Consider the following 20,708-nt stretch of genomic DNA (forward strand, 5'->3'; position numbering starts at 1 on the left):
AAGATGAAAAATGAAACCATATTCCATACGTAAGTCTAAGTTTCAAGACTCATCTGAGTTTGTTCGCAGCATCACTCACATAGTTAACATGTCGCTTCAATCTGGAACATTCCCAATGTCTTTGAAACATGATGCAGACGAGTCAGATCTATGTTTCAGTGTCGCAGGTGGATCTGGACCAGTGGATTCACTCTGTCACTGCATCAACACATCTGCAGCTCTGTTTTTGGTTCATATTTTTGGTCCTTCACTTATGTCGGGCGGGGCTCACAGACACTGGATCCGCTTTCATTCAACTTGATTTAGTTGGATTATTACGTGTTTTTGTCGTTACGATGTGCGTTGGCCCCCGGCCCCCCCGGCCTGCGCTTGTCCACACAAAGGAACAGCTGTTGGAGCTCCGGAGCCCCATGGTGTCCCCCCGGGGCCGCCACCAGATCCCACCTCAAGGTCTTTGTAAAACGTGCAGAGGCCGGCGGAAAAGAAGAGATGCTTCAGACCTGTTCTCCGCCATCGTCATGGGAAACGTGGGATCGCTCCAGAACAAGACGGCGGAGCTGGCGGGTCCAACACGATCTCAGCGAGAGAAGAAGAGACGTGGTTAACCCCAGAAGTGCCGGACTCTATTATCGCTTTGGAACACTTTCATCTGCTGATTGGACGAGGGAGAGCGAGAAGAGGCGGGCTGAAGAGACACAGCACCCACAGGTCACAGACACCGCACCCACAGGTCAGAGACACAGCACCCACAGGTCACAGCACCCACAGGTCACAGACACCGCACCCACAGGTCACAGACACAGCACCCACAGGTCACAGCACCCACAGGTCACAGACACCGCACCCACAGGTCACAGCACCCACAGGTCACAGACACCGCACCCACAGGTCACAGCACCCACAGATCACAGACACCGCACCCACAGGTCACAGCACCCACAGGTCACAGACACCGCACCCACAGGTCACAGACACCGCACCCACAGGTCACAGCACCCACAGGTCACAGACACAGCACCCACAGGTCACAGCACCCACAGGTCACAGCACCCACAGGTCACAGACACCGCACCCACAGGTCACAGACACAGCACCCACAGGTCACAGCACCCACAGGTCACAGACACAGCACCCACAGGTCACAGCACCCACAGGTCACAGCACCCACAGGTCACAGACACAGCACCCACAGGTCACAGACACAGCACCCACAGGTCACAGCACCCACAGGTCACAGCACCCACAGGTCACAGACACAGCACCCACAGGTCACAGACACAGCACCCACAGGTCACAGACACAGCACCCACAGGTCACAGACACAGCACCCACAGGTCACAGCACCCACAGGTCACAGACACAGCACCCACAGGTCACAGCACCCACAGGTCACAGCACCCACAGGTCACAGACACAGCACCCACAGGTCACAGACACAGCACCCACAGGTCACAGACACCGCACCCACAGGTCACAGACACAGCACCCACAGGTCACAGCACCCACAGGTCACAGCACCCACAGGTCACAGCACCCACAGGTCACAGACACCGCACCCACAGGTCACAGACACAGCACCCACAGGTCACAGCACCCACAGGTCACAGCACCCACAGGTCACAGACACCGCACCCACAGGTCACAGACACAGCACCCACAGGTCACAGACACAGCACCCACAGGTCACAGACACAGCACCCACAGGTCACAGCACCCACAGGTCACAGACACAGCACCCACAGGTCACAGACACGGCACCCACAGGTCACAGACACAGCACCCACAGGTCACAGCACCCACAGGTCACAGCACCCACAGGTCACAGACACAGCACCCACAGGTCACAGACACAGCACCCACAGGTCACAGCACCCACAGGTCACAGACACAGCACCCACAGGTCACAGACACGGCACCCACAGGTCACAGACACAGCACCCACAGGTCACAGCACCCACAGGTCACAGCACCCACAGGTCACAGACACAGCACCCACAGGTCACAGACACAGCACCCACAGGTGCTCTTCCTCGTCTCTGGTGACTTTAACCTCACTTCTCCCTCTTCTGTCCTGACACACCAGTATGTCTCCTGTCCCACCAGAGACAATACAACACTGGACTTGTTCTTTGCCAACACCAGGAGGCTCCTCCCCCTCCCTCCCCTGGGCAGCTCAGAGCCTCATGACCCCTCATGACCCCTCATGACCCCTCATGACCCCTCATGACCCCTCAGAACCTCATGACCCCTCAGAGCCTCATGACCCCTCATGACCCCTCAGAGCCTCATGACCCCTCATGACCCCTCATGACCCCTCATGACCCCTCATGATCCCTCAGAACCTCATGACCCCTCAGAGCCTCATGACCCCTCATGACCCCTCAGAGCCTCATGACCCCTCATGACCCCTCAGAGCCTCATGACCCCTCATGACCCCTCATGACCCCTCATGACCCCTCATGACCCCTCAGAACCTCATGACCCCTCAGAGCCTCATGACCCCTCAGAGCCTCATGACCCCTCACGGCCCCTCAGAGCCTCACGGCCCCTCACAGCCTCACGGCCCCTCAGAGCCTCACGACCCTTCAGAGCCTCACGGCCCCTCACAGCCTCACGGCCCCTCACAGCCTCACGGCCCCTCACAGCCTCACGGCCCCTCACAGCCTCACGGCCCCTCACAGCCTCACGGCCCCTCACGGCCCCTCAGAGCCTCACGGCCCCTCAGAGTCTCACGGCCCCTCACAGCCTCACGGCCCCTCACAGCCTCATGGCCCCTCACGGCCCCTCAGAGCCTCACGGCCCCTCACAGCCTCACGGCCCCTCACAGCCTCACGGCCCCTCACAGCCTCACGGCCCCTCAGAGCCTCACGGCCCCTCACGGCCTCACGGCCCCTCACAGCCTCACGGCCTCTCACAGCCTCACGGCCCCTCAGAGCCTCACGGCCCCTCAGAGCCTCACGGCCCCTCACAGCCTCACGGCCCCTCAGAGCCTCACGACCCTTCAGAGCCTCACGGCCCCTCACAGCCTCACGGCCCCTCACAGCCTCACGGCCCCTCACAGCCTCACGGCCCCTCAGAGCCTCACGGCCCCTCAGAGTCTCACGGCCCCTCACAGCCTCACGGCCCTCACAGCCTCACGGCCCCTCACAGCCTCACGGCCCCTCACGGCCCCTCAGAGCCTCACGGCCCCTCAGGGCCTCACGGCCCCTCACGGCCCCTCAGGGCCTCACGGCCCCTCACGGCCTCACGGCCCCTCAGAGCCTCACGGCCCCTCAGAGCCTCACGGCCCCTCACAGCCTCACGGCCCCTCACAGCCTCACGGCCCCTCAGAGCCTCACGGCCCCTCACAGCCTCACGGCCCCTCAGAGCCTCACGACCCTTCAGAGCCTCACGGCCCCTCACAGCCTCACGGCCCCTCACAGCCTCACGGCCCCTCACGGCCCCTCAGAGCCTCACGGCCCCTCAGAGCCTCACGGCCCCTCACAGCCTCACGGCCCCTCACAGCCTCACGGCCCCTCACAGCCTCACGGCCCCTCAGAGCCTCACGGCCCCTCAGAGTCTCACGGCCCCTCACAGCCTCACGGCCCCTCACGGCCCCTCAGAGCCTCACGGCCCCTCACAGCCTCACGGCCCCTCACAGCCTCACGGCCCCTCACAGCCTCACGGCCCCTCACAGCCTCACGGCCCCTCACGGCCCCTCAGAGCCTCACGGCCCCTCAGGGCCTCACGGCCCCTCACGGCCCCTCAGGGCCTCACGGCCCCTCACGGCCTCACGGCCCCTCAGAGCCTCACGGCCCCTCAGAGCCTCACGGCCCCTCACAGCCTCACGGCCCCTCACAGCCTCACGGCCCCTCAGAGCCTCACGGCCCCTCACAGCCTCACGGCCCCTCAGAGCCTCACGACCCTTCAGAGCCTCACGGCCCCTCACAGCCTCACGGCCCCTCACAGCCTCACGGCCCCTCACAGCCTCACGGCCCCTCACAGCCTCACGGCCCCTCAGAGGCTCACGGCCCCTCAGAGTCTCACGGCCCCTCACAGCCTCACGGCCCCTCACGGCCCCTCAGAGCCTCACGGCCCCTCACAGCCTCACGGCCCCTCACAGCCTCACGGCCCCTCACGGCCCCTCAGAGCCTCACGGCCCCTCAGGGCCTCACGGCCCCTCACGGCCCCTCAGGGCCTCACGGCCCCTCACGGCCTCACGGCCCCTCAGAGCCTCACGGCCCCTCAGAGCCTCACGGCCCCTCACAGCCTCACGGCCCCTCACAGCCTCACGGCCCCTCAGAGCCTCACGGCCCCTCACAGCCTCACGGCCCCTCAGAGCCTCACGACCCTTCAGAGCCTCACGGCCCCTCACAGCCTCACGGCCCCTCACAGCCTCACGGCCCCTCACAGCCTCACGGCCCCTCACAGCCTCACGGCCCCTCAGAGCCTCACGGCCCCTCAGAGTCTCACGGCCCCTCACAGCCTCACGGCCCCTCACGGCCCCTCAGAGCCTCACGGCCCCTCACAGCCTCACGGCCCCTCACAGCCTCACGGCCCCTCACGGCCCCTCAGAGCCTCACGGCCCCTCAGGGCCTCACGGCCCCTCACGGCCCCTCAGGGCCTCACGGCCCCTCACGGCCTCACGGCCCCTCAGAGCCTCACGGCCCCTCAGAGCCTCACGGCCCCTCACAGCCTCACGGCCCCTCACAGCCTCACGGCCCCTCAGAGCCTCACGGCCCCTCACAGCCTCACGGCCCCTCAGAGCCTCACGACCCTTCAGAGCCTCACGGCCCCTCACAGCCTCACGGCCCCTCACAGCCTCACGGCCCCTCACAGCCTCACGGCCCCTCACAGCCTCACGGCCCCTCAGAGCCTCACGGCCCCTCAGAGTCTCACGGCCCCTCACAGCCTCACGGCCCCTCACGGCCCCTCAGAGCCTCACGGCCCCTCACAGCCTCACGGCTGTTCATGTTCATGAAATAAGTGAATCCAGGTTGATAGAGAATCAAACTTTAGGTTTTATTGGAGACATTTATACTCTGAATGTCTCTGAATGTCTCTGAATGTCTCTGAATGTCTCTGATTGTCTCTGATTGTCTTGACATGATTGTCATGGAGCTATAATAAGATCAGGATTAATTTATTTTAATCATGTGTGGACAATAAAGGAATGTCTTATTTTATTTCATCTCCATTCACAAGATGGCCGCCAGAGTGCGCTCTAAGTTTATAAATGTTTTGGCCCCGCCCATGTTCCCGCCCCACAATGACGCACACAGCCCACGCAGGATCTGGGACGTGATCTGGGACAGGGCCTGGGACAGGACCTGGGACAGGAGGAACACAGGGGGACACTTTTCAGAACAAACTGAATTCTTGTGGTCGTCACGTCGCGCTCTTACGTCACGCCTGCACGCGGGAATCCTCTTCACTCTTGTGTATGACGTCATCGCGCCTCTATCCGAGCCGAAACATGAACCGGATCTGGACAAGTGCGAGTGTCTTGCTGCTGCTCGCGTGCGCGGTCAGAGGTACGTGACCTTAACACATGTTCTCCTCAAACACAGAGATGTGATGAGTCAATGACATGCAGCCTTCCACAAGTCACTGCTCCAGCACTGGTCACTGCTCCTGCACTGGTCACATGTCCAGCACTGGTCACTGCTCCTGCACTGGTCACATGTCCAGCACTGGTCACTGCTCCTGCACTGGTCACTGCTCCAGCACTGGTCACTGCTCCTGCACTGGTCACATGTCCAGCACTGGTCACTGCTCCAGCACTGGTCACATGTCCAGCACTGGTCACTGCTCCTGCACTGGTCACTGCTCCAGCACTGGTCACTGCTCCTGCACTGGTCACTGCTCCTGCACTGGTCACTGCTCCAGCACTGGTCACATGTCCAGCACTGGTCACTGCTCCTGCACTGGTCACTGCTCCTGCACTGGTCACTGCTCCAGCACTGGTCACATGTCCAGCACTGGTCACTGCTCCAGCACTGGTCACTGCTCCTGCACTGGTCACATGTCCAGCACTGGTCACTGCTCCTGCACTGGTCACTGCTCCTGCACTGGTCACATGTCCAGCACTGGTCACTGCTCCAGCACTGGTCACTGCTCCTGCACTGGTCACATGTCCAGCACTGGTCACTGCTCCAGCACTGGTCACTGCTCCTGCACTGGTCACATGTCCAGCACTGGTCACTGCTCCTGCACTGGTCACTGCTCCTGCACTGGTCACATGTCCAGCACTGGTCACTGCTCCAGCACTGGTCACTGCTCCAGCACTGGTCACTGCTCCTGCACTGGTCACATGTCCAGCACTGGTCACTGCTCCAGCACTGGTCACATGTCCAGCACTGGTCACTGCTCCTGCACTGGTCACATGTCCAGCACTGGTCACTGCTCCAGCACTGGTCACATGTCCAGCACTGGTCACTGCTCCAGCACTGGTCACTGCTCCTGCACTGGTCACTGCTCCAGCACTGGTCACTGCTCCAGCACTGGTCACATGTCCAGCACTGGTCACTGCTCCAGCACTGGTCACTGCTCCAGCACTGGTCACTGCTCCTGCACTGGTCACTGCTCCAGCACTGGTCACTGCTCCTGCACTGGTCACTGCTCCTGCACTGGTCACATGTCCAGCACTGGTCACTGCTCCAGCACTGGTCACTGCTCCTGCACTGGTCACATGTCCAGCACTGGTCACTGCTCCTGCACTGGTCACTGCTCCAGCACTGGTCACTGCTCCTGCACTGGTCACTGCTCCAGCACTGGTCACTGCTCCAGCACTGGTCACTGCTCCTGCACTGGTCACATGTCCAGCACTGGTCACTGCTCCAGCACTGGTCACTGCTCCTGCACTGGTCACTGCTCCTGCACTGGTCACATGTCCAGCACTGGTCACTGCTCCAGCACTGGTCACTGCTCCTGCACTGGTCACATGTCCAGCACTGGTCACTGCTCCTGCACTGGTCACATGTCCAGCACTGGTCACTGCTCCAGCACTGGTCACTGCTCCTGCACTGGTCACATGTCCTGCACTGGTCACTGCTCCAGCACTGGTCACTGCTCCTGCACTGGTCACTGCTCCAGCACTGGTCACTGCTCCTGCACTGGTCACTGCTCCAGCACTGGTCACTGCTCCTGCACTGGTCACTGCTCCTGCACTGGTCACATGTCCAGCACTGGTCACTGCTCCAGCACTGGTCACTGCTCCTGCACTGGTCACATGTCCAGCACTGGTCACTGCTCCTGCACTGGTCACTGCTCCAGCACTGGTCACTGCTCCTGCACTGGTCACTGCTCCAGCACTGGTCACTGCTCCAGCACTGGTCACTGCTCCAGCACTGGTCACTGCTCCTGCACTGGTCACATGTCCAGCACTGGTCACTGCTCCAGCACTGGTCACTGCTCCAGCACTGGTCACTGCTCCTGCACTGGTCACTGCTCCTGGAACCATTATTCAGAATAATCATGACCAGTCCACTATTAAAATAGTCATAACCGTTTAATGATCATAAAAAATGTCAAAACAGATCATGTATTTACAGTCTCAGTGTACAATATAAGTTATGGTTTGTCCAGTGGACAGCACTGACCAGTCTGGGACAGAGACCTGATTTATAATCTGGTTATTACTTCTTTTGCATGTATTATTGTTGGGAATGAGTTACATAAATGTTTTAGATGAGAGATGTCATGTTCTCATGTAAGAAGTCTCAACTGCTGAATCACAGCCACTCTCAGACCTGCTGGAGTAAAAACAAGGTCATAACCAATGAAAATGAGAAAAGATTAGAAAGTATGGTTATAGTATGTTTAAAGTATGTTTAAAGTATGTTTATAGTATGGTTAAAGTATGTTTAAAGTATGTTTAAAGTATGTTTATAGTATGTTTAAAGTATGGTTATAGTATGTTTAAAGTATGTTTATAGTATGTTTAAAGTATGTTTATAGTATGTTTAAAGTATGTTTAAAGTATGTTTAAAGTATGGTTATAGTATGGTTATAGTATGGTTATAGTATGGTTATAGTATAGTTAAAGTATGTTTAAAGTATGTTTAAAGTATGTTTAAAGTATGGTTATAGTATGATTAAAGTATGTTTAAAGTATGGTTATAGTATAGTTAAAGTAAGTTTATAGTATGGTTAAAGTATGTTTAAAGTATGTTTAAAGTATGTTTAAAGTATGGTTATAGTATGATTATAGTATAGTTAAAGTATGGTTAAAGTATGTTTAAAGTATAGTTAAAGTATGTTTAAAGTATGGTTAAAGTATGTTTAAAGTATGGTTATAGTATGATTAAAGTATGTTTAAAGTATGGTTATAGTATAGTTAAAGTATGGTTATAGTATGTTTAAGTATGGTTATAGTATGTTTAAAGTATGTTTACAGTATGTTTAAAGTATGGTTATAGTATGTTTACAGTATGTTTAAAGTATGTTTAAAGTATGGTTATAGTATGGATATAGTATGGTTAAAGTATGTTTAAAGTATGGTTATAGTATGGTTAAAGTATGGTTATAGTATAGTTAAAGTATGGTTATAGTATGTTTAAGTATGGTTAAAGTATGTTTAAAGTATGGTTAAAGTATGTTTAAAGTATGTTTACAGTATGTTTAAAGTATGTTTAAAGTATGGTTATAGTATAGTTAAAGTATGTTTGAAGTATGTTTAAAGTATGTTTAAAGTATGGTTATAGTATAGTTAAAGTATGTTTAAAGTATGTTTAAAGTATGTTTAAAGTATGGTTATAGTATGGTTAAAGTATGTTTAAAGTATGGTTATAGTATAGTTAAAGTATGTTTAAAGTATGTTTAAAGTATGTTTAAAGTATGGTTATAGTATAGTTAAAGTATGTTTAAAGTATGTTTATAGTATAGTTAAAGTATGTTTAAAGTATGGTTAAATTATGTTTAAAGTATAGTTAAAGTATAGTTAAAGTATGTTTAAAGTATAGTTAAAGTATGTTTAAAGTATGTTTAAAGTATGTTTAAAGTATGTTTAAAGATTGGTCAAAGTATGTTTAAAGTATGTTTAAAGATTGGTCAAAGTATGTTTAAAGTATGGTTATAGTATTTTTATAGTATTTTGTTGGGGGTTTGTTGGCACTTGGAGAACTGTTTTGAAGCTCAGACTCTAGAATACAACCATGAAATGTCATTTAGAATCCGAAGGAGTCGTGACACATGCAGCTCATGCTGAGTCGAGGCTGTAGCACGTGAAGCAGCTCCAGCTCACACGCTGCTGCTCAGCAACAGGATTAAAGGATTACTCTCTGCGCAGTCGCCTGGAGTCAGGATTATATGTCCTTATTTGTGAAGAGGTGTGATCTGAGGTGATCTAAGGTGTGATCTGAGGTGATCTGAGGTGTGATCTGAGGTTTGATCTGAGGTGATCTCAGGTGTGATCTCAGGTGTGATATCAGGTGTGATCTGAGGTGATCTCAGGTGTGATCTCAGGTGTGATATCAGGTGTGATCTGAGGTTATCTGAGGTGTGATCTGAGGTGATCTCAGGTGTGATCTCAGGTGTGATATCAGGTGTGATCTGAGGTTATCTGAGGTGTGATCAGAGGTGTGACCTGAGGTGTGATCTGAGGTGTGATCTGAGGTGATCTGAGGTGTGATCTGAGGTGTGATCTGAGGTATGATCTGAGGTGTGATCTGAGGTGATCTGAGGTGTGATCTGAGGTTTGATCTGAGGTGTGATCTGAGGTTTGATCTGAGGTGATCTGAGGTGATCTGAGGTGTGATCTGAGGTGTGATCTGAGGTGATCTAAGGTGTGATCTGAGGTGATCTGAGGTGTGATCTGAGGTGTGATCTGAGGTGTGATCTGAGGTGTGATCTGAGGTGATCTGATGTGTGATCTGAGGTGATCTGAGGTGTGATCTGAGGTGTGATCTGAGGTGACCTGAGGTGTGATCTGAGGTTTGATCTGAGGTGTGATCTCAGGTGTGATCTGAGGTGATCTGAGGGGTGATCTGAGGTGTGATCTGAGATGTGATCTGAGGTGATCTGAGGTGTGATCTGAGGTGTGATATCAGGTGTGATATGAGGTTATCTGAGGTGTGATCAGAGGTGTGACCTGAGGTGTGATCTGAGGTTATCTGAGGTGTGATCTGAGGTGATCTGAGGTGTGATCTGAGGTGTGATTTGAGGTTTGATCTGAGGTGTGATCTGAGGTGATCTGAGGTGTGATCTGAGTTGATCTGAGGTGTGATCTGAGGTGTGATCTGAGGTGTGATCTGAGGTGTGATCTGAGGTGTGATCTGAGGTGATCTGAGGTGTGATCTGAGGTGATCTGAGGTGATCTGAGGTGTGATCTGAGGTGTGATCTGAGGTGTGATCTGAGGTGTGATCTGAGGTGTGATCTGAGGTGATCTGAGATGTGATCTGAGGTGATCTGAGGTGTGATCTGAGGTGATCTGAGGTGTGATCTGAGGTGTGATCTGAGGTGTGATCTGAGGTGATCTGAGGTGTGATCTGAGGTTTGATCTGAGGTGTGATCTCAGGTGTGATCTGAGGTGATCTGAGGGGTGATCTGAGGTGTGATCTGAGATGTGATCTGAGGTGATCTCAGGTGTGATCTCAGGTGTGATCTCAGGTGTGATATCAGGTGTAATCTGAGGTGTGATCTGAGGTGTGATCTGAGGTGTGATCTGAGGTGATCTGAGGTGTGATCTGAGGTGATCTGAGGTGATCTGAGGTGTGATCTGAGGTGTGATCTGAGGTGTGATCTGAGGTGATCTGAGGTGTGATCTGAGGTGATCTGAGGTGTGATCTGAGGTGATCTGAGGTGTGATCTGAGGTGTGATCTGAGGTGTGATCTGAGGTGATCTCAGGTGTGATCTGAGGTTTGATCTGAGGTGTGATCTCAAGTGTGATCTGAGGTGATCTGAGGGGTGATCTGAGGTGTGATCTGAGATGTGATCTGAGGTGATCTCAGGTGTGATCTCAGGTGTGATATCAGGTGTAATCTGAGGTGTGATCTGAGGTGATCTGAGGTGTGATCTGAGGTGATCTCAGGTGTGATCTCAGGTGTGATATCAGGTGTAATCTGAGGTGTGATCTGAGGTGATCTGAGGTGTGATCAGAGGTGTGACCTGAGGTGTGATCTGAGGTTATCTGAGGTGTGATCTGAGGTGTGATCTGAGGTGATCTGAGGTGTGATCTGAGGTGTGATCTGAGGTGTGATCTGAGGTGATCTGAGGTGTGATCTGAGGTGATCTGAGGTGTGATCTGAGGTGTGATCTGAGGTGATCTGAGGTGTGATCTGAGGTGTGATCTGAGGTGATCTGAGGTGTGATCTGAGGTGTGATCTGAGGTGTGATCTGAGGTGATCTCAGGTGTGATCTCAGGTGTGATATCAGGTGTGATATGAGGTTATCTGAGGTGTGATCAGAGGTGTGACCTGAGGTGTGATCTGAGGTTATCTGAGGTGTGATCTGAGGTGATCTGAGGTGTGATCTGAGGTGTGATCTGAGGTTTGATCTGAGGTGTGATCTGAGGTGATCTGAGGTGTGATCTGAGTTGATCTGAGGTGTGATCTGAGGTGTGATCTGAGGTTTGATCTGAGGTGTGATCTGAGGTGATCTGAGGTGTGATCTGAGTTGATCTGAGGTGTGATCTGAGGTGATCTGAGGTGTGATCTGAGGTGATCTGAGGTGTGATCTGAGGTGATCTGAGGTGTGATCTGAGGTGTGATCTGAGGTGTGATCTGAGGTGATCTGAGGTGATCTGAGGTGTGATCTGAGGTGTGATCTGAGGTGTGATCTGAGGTGTGATCTGAGGTGTGATCTGAGGTGATCTGAGGTGTGATCTGAGGTGATCTGAGGTGTGATCTGAGGTGATCTGAGGTGTGATCTGAGGTGTGATCTGAGGTGTGATCTGAGGTGATCTGAGGTGTGATCTGAGGTTTGATCTGAGGTGTGATCTCAGGTGTGATCTGAGGTGATCTGAGGGGTGATCTGAGGTGTGATCTGAGATGTGATCTCAGGTGTGATCTCAGGTGTGATATCAGGTGTAATCTGAGGTGTGATCTGAGGTGATCTGAGGTGTGATCTGAGGTGTGATCTGAGGTGTGATCTGAGGTGATCTGAGGTGTGATCTGAGGTGATCTGAGGTGTGATCTGAGGTGATCTGAGGTGTGATCTGAGGTGTGATCTGAGGTGTGATCTGAGGTGTGATCTGAGGTGTGATCTGAGGTGTGATCTGAGGTGATCTGAGGTGTGATCTGAGGTGATCTGAGGTGTGATCTGAGGTGATCTGAGGTGTGATCTGAGTTGTGATCTGAGGTGTGATCTGAGGTGTGATCTGAGGTGATCTGAGGTGTGATCTGAGGTTTGATCTGAGGTGTGATCTCAAGTGTGATCTGAGGTGATCTGAGGGGTGATCTGAGGTGTGATCTGAGATGTGATCTGAGGTGATCTCAGGTGTGATCTCAGGTGTGATATCAGGTGTAATCTGAGGTGTGATCTGAGGTGATCTGAGGTGTGATCTGAGGTGATCTCAGGTGTGATCTGAGGTGATCTGAGGTGTGATCTGAGGTGATCTGAGGTGTGATCTGAGGTGTGATCTGAGGTGATCTGAGGTGTTATCTGAGGTGATCTGAGGTGTGATCTGAGGTGTGATCTGAGGTGTGATCTGAGGTGAACTCAGGTGTGATCTCAGGTGTGATATCATGTGTGATATGAGGTTATCTGAGGTGTGATCAGAGGTGTGACCTGAGGTGTGATCTGAGGTTATCTGAGGTGTGATCTGAGGTGATCTGAGGTGTGATCTGAGGTGTGATCTGAGGTTTGATCTGAGGTGTGATCTGAGGTGATCTGAGGTGTGATCTGAGTTGATCTGAGGTGTGATCTGAGGTGTGATCTGAGGTGTGATCTGAGGTGTGATCTGAGGTGATCTGAGGTGTGATCTGAGGTGTGATCTGAGGTGTGATCTGAGGTGTGATCTGAGGTGTGATCTGAGGTGTGATCTGAGGTGATCTGAGGTGTGATCTGAGGTGATCTGAGGTGTGATCTGAGGTGATCTGAGGTGTGATCTGAGGTGTGATCTGAGGTGTGATCTGAGGTGTGATCTGAGGTGATCTGAGGTGTGATCTGAGGTTTGATCTGAGGTGTGATCTCAGGTGTGATCTGAGGTGATCTGAGGGGTGATCTGAGGTGTGATCTGAGATGTGATCTGAGGTGATCTCAGGTGTGATCTCAGGTGTGATATCAGGTGTAATCTGAGGTGTGATCTGAGGTGATCTGAGGTGTGATCTGAGGTGTGATCTGAGGTGTGATCTGAGGTGATCTCAGGTGTGATCTCAGGTGTGATATCAGGTGTAATCTGAGGTGTGATCTGAGGTGATCTGAGGTGTGATCAGAGGTGTGACCTGAGGTGTGATCTGAGGTTATCTGAGGTGTGATCTGAGGTGTGATCTGAGGTGTGATCTGAGGTGTGATCTGAGGTGATCTGAGGTGTGATCTGAGGTGTGATCTGAGGTGTGATCTGAGGTGATCTGAGGTGTGATCTGAGGTGATCTGAGGTGTGATCTGAGGTGTGATCTGAGGTGATCTGAGGTGTGATCTGAGGTGTGATCTGAGGTGATCTGAGGTGTGATCTGAGGTGTGATCTGAGGTGTGAGCTCAGGTGTGATCTCAGGTGTGATCTGAGGTGTAATCTGAGGTGATCTCAGGTGTGATCGGAGGTGTGATCTGATCTGAGGTGTGATCTGAGGTTTGATCTGAGGTGATCTGAGGTGTGATCTGAGGTGATCTGAGGTGTGATCTGAGGTGTGATCTGAGGTGATCTGAGGTGTGATCTGAGGTGTGATCTGAGGTGATCTGAGGTGTGATCTGAGGTGTGATCTGAGGTGATCTGAGGTGTGATCTGAGGTGTGATCTGAGGTGTGATCTCAGGTTTGATCTCAGGTGTGATCTGAGGTGATCTGAGGGGTGATCTGAGGTGTGATCTGAGATGTGATCTGAAGTGTGATCTGAGGTGTGATCTGAGGTGTGATCTGAGGTGATCTCAGGTGTGATCTCAGGTGTGATCTGAGGTGTAATCTGAGGTGATCTCAGGTGTGATCGGAGGTGTGATCTGATCTGAGGTGTGATCTGAGGTTTGATCTGAGGTGTGATCAGAGGTGATCTGAGGTGATCTGAAGTGTGATCTGAAGTGTGATCTGAAGTGTGATCTGAGGTGTGATCTGAGGTGTGATGTGAGGTGGCCTGAGTGTCGGGTCAGTTTTGATGTTTCGTTTCACTTTAGTTAGCGCTTAGCACAAGAAGTGCTACCACAGCATTGTAAACATTGGCTCTGTTCTCTCATTGGCTCCTTTGATTATGGATGTGTTTCTTAGACCCACATTTATATGTAACACACCAGCAGGAGGCCGGTCCGTGTTTAGTCCTGACTCTGGCACCAGCAGGAGGCCGGTCCATGTTTAGTCCTGACTCTGGCACCAGCAGGAGGCCGGTCCATGTTTTTTGGTGGTAAAAAGCTGCTGATGTTATTGATTTGATGCGTTAAAGTCCATTATTACCTCCAGATTTCTAACTTGGTTTGTAGGTTTTACAGTCTCTGGAGGAGACGCTGACACTTTCTCTTTGTTTCTGGGACAAAGACGATGATTTTGTCTTGTCTGAGTTCAGCTGGAGAAAGTTGTTTTGTGTCATTGGCACAAACTGTGTCCTGGAGCCAGATACGTTTTAATACAAGTTTATTTCAAAACTGAAGAGGTTATATTTCATTATAAACTCAAGTCAAGTCCAGGATGACTTGGTTTGGAGGGTTACCTGTGTCCCAGTGTCCCTGTGTCCATGTGTCCCAGTCTCCATGTGTCCCAGTGTCCCTGTGTCCATGTGTCCCAGTGTGCCTGTGTCCATGTGTCCCTGTGTCCATGTGTCCCAGTGTCCCTGTGTCCCTATGTCCCTGTGTCCCCGTGTTCCTGTGTCCCAGTGTCCCAGTGTCCCTGTGTCCATGTGTCCCAGTCTCCATGTGTCCCAGTGTCCCTGTGTCCATGTGTCCCTGTGTCCCAGTGTGCCTGTGTCCATGTGTCCATGTGTCCCAGTGTCCCTGTGTCCCCGTGTTCCTGTGTCCCAGTGTCCTAGTGTCCCTGTGTCCCAATGTCCCTGTGTCCATGTGTCCCTATGTCCCTGTGTCCCAGTGTCCCTGTGTCCCAGTGTCCCAGTGTCCCTGTGTCCCAGTGTGCCTGTGTCCCAGTAACCCTATGTCCCAGTGTGCCTGTGTCCATGTGTCCATGTGTCCCTGTGTCCATGTGTCCCAGTGTCCCTGTGTCACTATGTCCCTGTGTCCCCGTGTTCCTGTGTCCCAGTGTCCTAGTGTCCCTGTGTCCCAGTGTCCCTGTGTCCATGTGTCCCTATGTCCCTGTGTCCCAGTGTCCCAGTGTCCCTTTGTCCCAGTGTCCCTGTGTCCCTGTGTCCCTGTGTGCCTGTGTGCCTGTGTCCATGTGTCCCTGTGTCCATGTGTTCCTGTGTCCCAGTGTCCCAGTGTCCATGTGTCCCAGTGTCCATGTGTCCCTGTGTCCCTTTGTCCATGTGTCCCTTTGTCCCTGCGCAGTTGGACATAGACGTTGAAAGTGTGGGGAATATTATAATATAATAAAGTGATGGGGCTGGAATGGTCAATATCAGAGGATGAAGGTTAAAAGTGAAAGCACAATGAGTCAGTGTGTCCACTGGGACGTCCCGGGGTTAGTCAGTGTGTCCACTGGGACGTCCCGGGGTTAGTCAGTGTGTCCACTGGGACGTCCCGGGGTTAGTCAGGGTTTCACTGGGACGTCCTGGGGTTAGTAAGGGTTTCACTGGGACGTCCCGGGGTTAGTCAGGGTTTCACTGGGACGTCGTCCCGGGGCTAGTCAGGGTTTCACTGGGACGTCCCGGGGTTAGTCAGGGTTTCACTGGGACGTCCCGGGGGTTAGTCAGGGTTTCACTGGGACGTCCCGGGGTTAGTCGGGGTTTCACTGGGATGTCCCGGCGGTTAGTCAGGGTTTCACTGGGACGTCCCGGGGTTAGTCAGGGTTTCACTGGGACGTCCCAGGGTTAGTCAGGGTTTCACTGGGACGTCCCGGGGGTTAGTCAGGGTTTCACTGGGACGTCCCGGGGTTAGTCAGGGTTTCTCTGGGACGTCCCGTGGTTAGTCAGGGTTTCACTGGGACGTCCCGGGGGTTAGTCAGGGTTTCACTGGGACGTCCCGGCGGTTAGTCAGGGTTTCACTGGGACGTCCCGGGGTTAGTCAGGGTTTCACTGGGACGTCCCGGGGGTTAGTCAGGGTTTCACTGGGACGTCCCGTGGTTAGTCAGGGTTTCACTGGGACGTCCCGGGGTTAGTCAGGGTTTCACTGGGACGTCCCGGGGGTTAGTCAGGGTTTCACTGAGACATCCCGGCGGTTAGTCAGGGTTTCACTGGGACGTCCCGGGGTTAGTCAGGGTTTCACTGGGACGTCCCGGGGTTGGTCAGGGTTTCACTGGGACGTCCCGGGGTTAGTCAGGGTTTCATTGGGACGTCCCGGGGTTAGTCAGGGTTTCACTGGGACGTCCCGGGGTTAGTCAGGGTTTCACTGGGACGTCCCGGGGCCGGTTAGTCAGGGTTTCACTGGGACGTCCCGGGGCCGGTTAGTCAGGGTTTCACTGGGACGTCCCGGGGTTAGTCAGGGTTTCACTGGGACGTCCCGGCGGTTAGTCAGGGTTTCACTGGGACGTCCCGGGGTTAATCAGGGTTTCACTGGGACGTCCCGGCGGTTAGTCAGGGTTTCACTGGGACGTCCCGGCGGTTAGTCAGGGTTTCACTGGGACGTCCCGGGGTTAGTCAGGGTTTCACTGGGATGTCCCGGGGCCGGTTAGTCAGGGTTTCTCTGGGACGTCCCGGGGTTAGTCAGGGTTTCACATTCACTGGGACGTCCCGGGGTTAGTCAGGGTTTCACTGGGACGTCCCGGGGTTAGTCAGGGTTTCACTGGGACGTCCCGGGGTTAGTCAGGGTTTCACTGGGACGTCCCGGGGTTAGTCAGGGTTTCACTGGGACGTCCCGGCGGTTAGTCAGGGTTTCACTGGGACGTCCCGGGGTTAGTCAGGGTTTCACTGGGACGTCCCGGGGCCGGTTAGTCAGGGTTTCTCTGGGACGTCCCGGGGTTAGTCAGGGTTTCACTGGGACGTCCCGGGGTTAGTCAGGGTTTCACTGGGACGTCCCGGGGTTAGTCAGGGTTTCACTGGGACGTCCCGGGGTTAGTCAGGGTTTCACTGGGACGTCCCGGGGTTAGTCAGGGTTTCACTGGGACGTCCCGGGGTTAGTCAGGGTTTCACTGGGACGTCCCGGGGTTAGTCAGGGTTTCACTGGGACGTCCCGGGGTTAGTCAGGGTTTCACTGGGACGTCCCGGGGTTAGTCAGGGTTTCACTGGGACGTCCCGGGGTTATGCTAAACCATGATCAGAAGTCCTTGTCTGTGGCGACAGTTGTTCTTCGATAATATGAAATAATAGTTTAATCTTCAGTTTTGATCAAATGGAACATTAGAATCTCTTCTTCTTGTTTGACGCGTCGTTCTCTCTCGTGACCAATGAGGTTCATCCATTTGGAGCTGGTCTTTCCCTTTTATCCAGAACAACTATGGAACAAAACACTGAGGCGCTTCATGTCGCCCTGTGGCTTTGATAACGATCATTCTCAAACCCTTTTGTCCCGTTTATGGGACTTTTTTTCTGTATGAATACTTCGACTTATCTAGTTTCCAGACTTGTTTTTCTGCCTGAACTCTTGAACACCTCCCACTTCTAACTCTTCTATCGCTACGGTAACCATGCTTTGCCTCAGCACCACAGTTTGAGACGCGCACAGTTCACCTCCATCACCAGCATCACGCACCATGACACACGGTTAGATTCCGCCCCTTCACCTGGATAAGGCTGTGTGTGTTAGGTTAGACTCCGCCCCTTCACCTGGATAAGCCTGTATGTGTTAGGTTAGACTCCGCCCCTTCACCTGGCTAAGCCTGTGTGTGTTAGGTTAGACTCCGCCCCTTCACCTGGATAAGCCTGTGTGTGTTAGGTTAGACTCCGCCCCTTCACCTGGCTAAGCCTGTGTGTGTTAGGTTAGACTCCGCCCCTTCACCTGGATAAGCCTGTGTGTGTTAGGTTAGACTCCGCCCCTTCACCTGGATAAGCCTGTGTGTGTTAGGTTAGACTCCGCCCCTTCACCTGGCTAAGCCTGTGTTTGTTAGGTTAGACTCCGCCCTTTCACCTGGATAAGCCTGTGTGTGTTAGGTTAGACTCCGCCCCTTCACCTGGATAAGCCTGTGTGTGTTAGGTTAGACTCCGCCCCTTCACCTGGATAAGCCTGTGTGTGTTAGGTTAGACTCCGCCCCTTCACCTGGATAATCCTGCAAGCTCTTTATCCTGCCACAGTCTGCGCTCACAATAGCTCATAGTGCTCTCATGAAAAGGCTTTTGTTGCAGTGCTTTTTATCTTTCAGAATGTGATTGTTTATGCAGAGATGAATATGTTTAATTCAAGTACTTTCAATGTGAAATGTAGTAGCAACCGGCCAGTTCTTCCAGTTCAGTGAAATAAGACAGGACTTTTCTAGATAACAGAGGAAAAGTGATGTGATTTGCTGTTTTGTTTCATTCAAAAATCATATACATTTCTGGACATTTTCCCAAAAATTACAATACAACAAAGAGGTCCCATCAACAGTGTGAAACTAAACAAAATGTTTTCGAGCTGGATTCTCTTGAAAGTTGTGCTGAGGTGGGTCAGGTCAGGTCCCACCCTGCTGCGCTTTACGGTCATTGTTGTTCTCACCAAACCCGTCATTTGTTTTTCTGTGTGATCCAGAGAAATGGTCATGTGTGGTGTAGCTGCTGGTTTCTTGGGTGGTGTTTAAAGTGGCACGTAACAGCAGAGTGTGCCTGTGCAGTGACTCATAATAAGCCTCAGTGACACGCCCATAGTCCTAATGCCACCACAGACATTGTCTGACTCCATCGCCACCACAGACATTCTTGATTCGGCCCTCAGAGGCGACTGTTGTTGTGATTTGGGGCCTTACAAAAATGAATTGAATTGAATTGAATAATCTGCTAGTCATGCGGGTGTAGACAGGGCAGGAGGTTGGACTATACACAAGGATATCTTGCTGTATTTTTATAGAGATTTATATCAGTCTGGACACTAGGTTCATCCCCCTGACCTTTTACTGGAGGAATAGCCAATTCAGGGACACTTTCTGCATCAAAAACAAACATGGGGTCTTATGAGGAAAAAAGAAAGGCATAAAATATCACAGGGACTGAGGTATTTCTGCAGAATCAATATGAGAAGCATAAAACGCTTAAAAGTTGAATGGATGATTTTTTTGGCCCAAATCTGAGTCTCATTTCCTCGTCGACTGGACTGCAAATTAGTCCTGCCACGTATCATTCAAACCCGCAAATCTGCATGTTCTCCCCGTGTTACCGTGGGTTCTCTCCGGGCTCTCCGGCTTCCTCCCACCGTCCAAAGACATGCATGTGTTAGGCCAAATTGGTAACTCTAAATTGGCCCTAGTGAATGAATGTGAGCGTGAACTGTCTGTAATGTCTATGAGGACAGCCTAAGGCTCCACTGGGATAGGCTCCAGTCACCCGCGACCCCGAAAGGGAACAAGCGGTAGAAAATGGATGGACGTATCAATCATAAAATGCACCTACTGCTCACCTGCAGAGCCTCGTTCACCTGCAGAGCCTTGTTCACCTGCAGAGCCTCGCTCACCTGCAGAGCCTCGTTCACCTGCGGAGCCTTGCTCACCTGCAGAGCCTCGTTCACCTGCAGAGCCTTGCTCACCTGCAGAGCCTCGTTCACCTGCAGAGATGCACCGATTGCAAAATTCTTGGCCGATACGATTTCCGTTTTTTAATGAGGTCTGACCTGCCAAAGACGTTTTTTCTGATACCGATTTTCTATCTAGCCACTGATTTTCCCACAAACTTCCCATAATGTCTGTGTTTGCACAAGAATGTTAGAAACCACTTGTAACAGAACTTTAACTGTAAATACAATGATCACTTGTGAAAAAATACAGTCTCTACCCCTAAAAAAATACAGCGTTACCACTGACACAGCAATAACAGTAGGCACATGGAATTCCACACCATGCTCCAGTTTAGTGAAGAGAGTGTTATTTCTGAACTGTTGGACATTTCACAAACATTTATTGGAGACCCTCTGCGTGGATCGGTTTGATCTTCAACAGAAATCCTTTTGTCCTTTGTTCTAGTGTTTGTTCTCTTCTGACTAATGATGCCTTCAATGTCCGTAAAGTTGAGGCAGGTGTTTGCTGACTGGTCTACGAGACGTGGCATCTGATCAGATAATTTCACATAAACATTCCTCCTGTACCTCAGATTAAGAGTGCATAGTGCTTCATTCATTGATTAGGCAGAAATATGGACTTCCGGTTATGGTTTTGGTATAGACACTCACTGCGCTGCTTCCGACATTTGCCTTTAAAATATATATTTCATCCACAAAACCGAAAGAACCGAGAAGAAAGAGTTGAGTAAACACTGAAAATCCTTCGTGAGCTAAACAATCAAAGCTGACGGCCAGAGCCTCATTGGAAACAGACTCTCACAAGTTAATGAGGCTAACATGGCTAACATGACCAACACCGCTCCTGGAAGGACGAGCCCTGTCCCCAGTGTGGACTCCCCGGGCCCGTGCTCGTCAGACGGATTAGAGGA

General features: G+C 52.3%; 1 protein-coding gene across 2 annotated transcripts in view; it reads left to right on the plus strand.

Moving 5' to 3' along the window:
• Positions 1-5,286: 5,286 nt before the first annotated feature.
• The window catches only part of LOC140381090 (lactadherin-like), a 97,246-nt gene continuing 81,824 nt past the window's right edge, over positions 5,287-20,708 (plus strand). Inside the window, exon 1 of one of the 2 annotated variants that reach the window (XM_072465114.1) lies at positions 5,287-5,513. In XM_072465114.1, coding sequence (XP_072321215.1) covers positions 5,423-5,513 — 91 coding nt within the window. In that variant the 5' untranslated portion in view covers positions 5,287-5,422. The remainder of the gene's footprint in view (positions 5,514-20,708) is intronic. The other variant, XM_072465113.1, reaches the window with a different exon arrangement.

This window comes from Eucyclogobius newberryi, unplaced genomic scaffold (assembly GCF_026437365.1).
Source record: "Eucyclogobius newberryi isolate DKJ021-1_F unplaced genomic scaffold, fEucNew1.0.hap1 SCAF_5, whole genome shotgun sequence".
NCBI classification, from domain to species: Eukaryota; Metazoa; Chordata; class Actinopteri; order Gobiiformes; family Gobiidae; genus Eucyclogobius; species Eucyclogobius newberryi.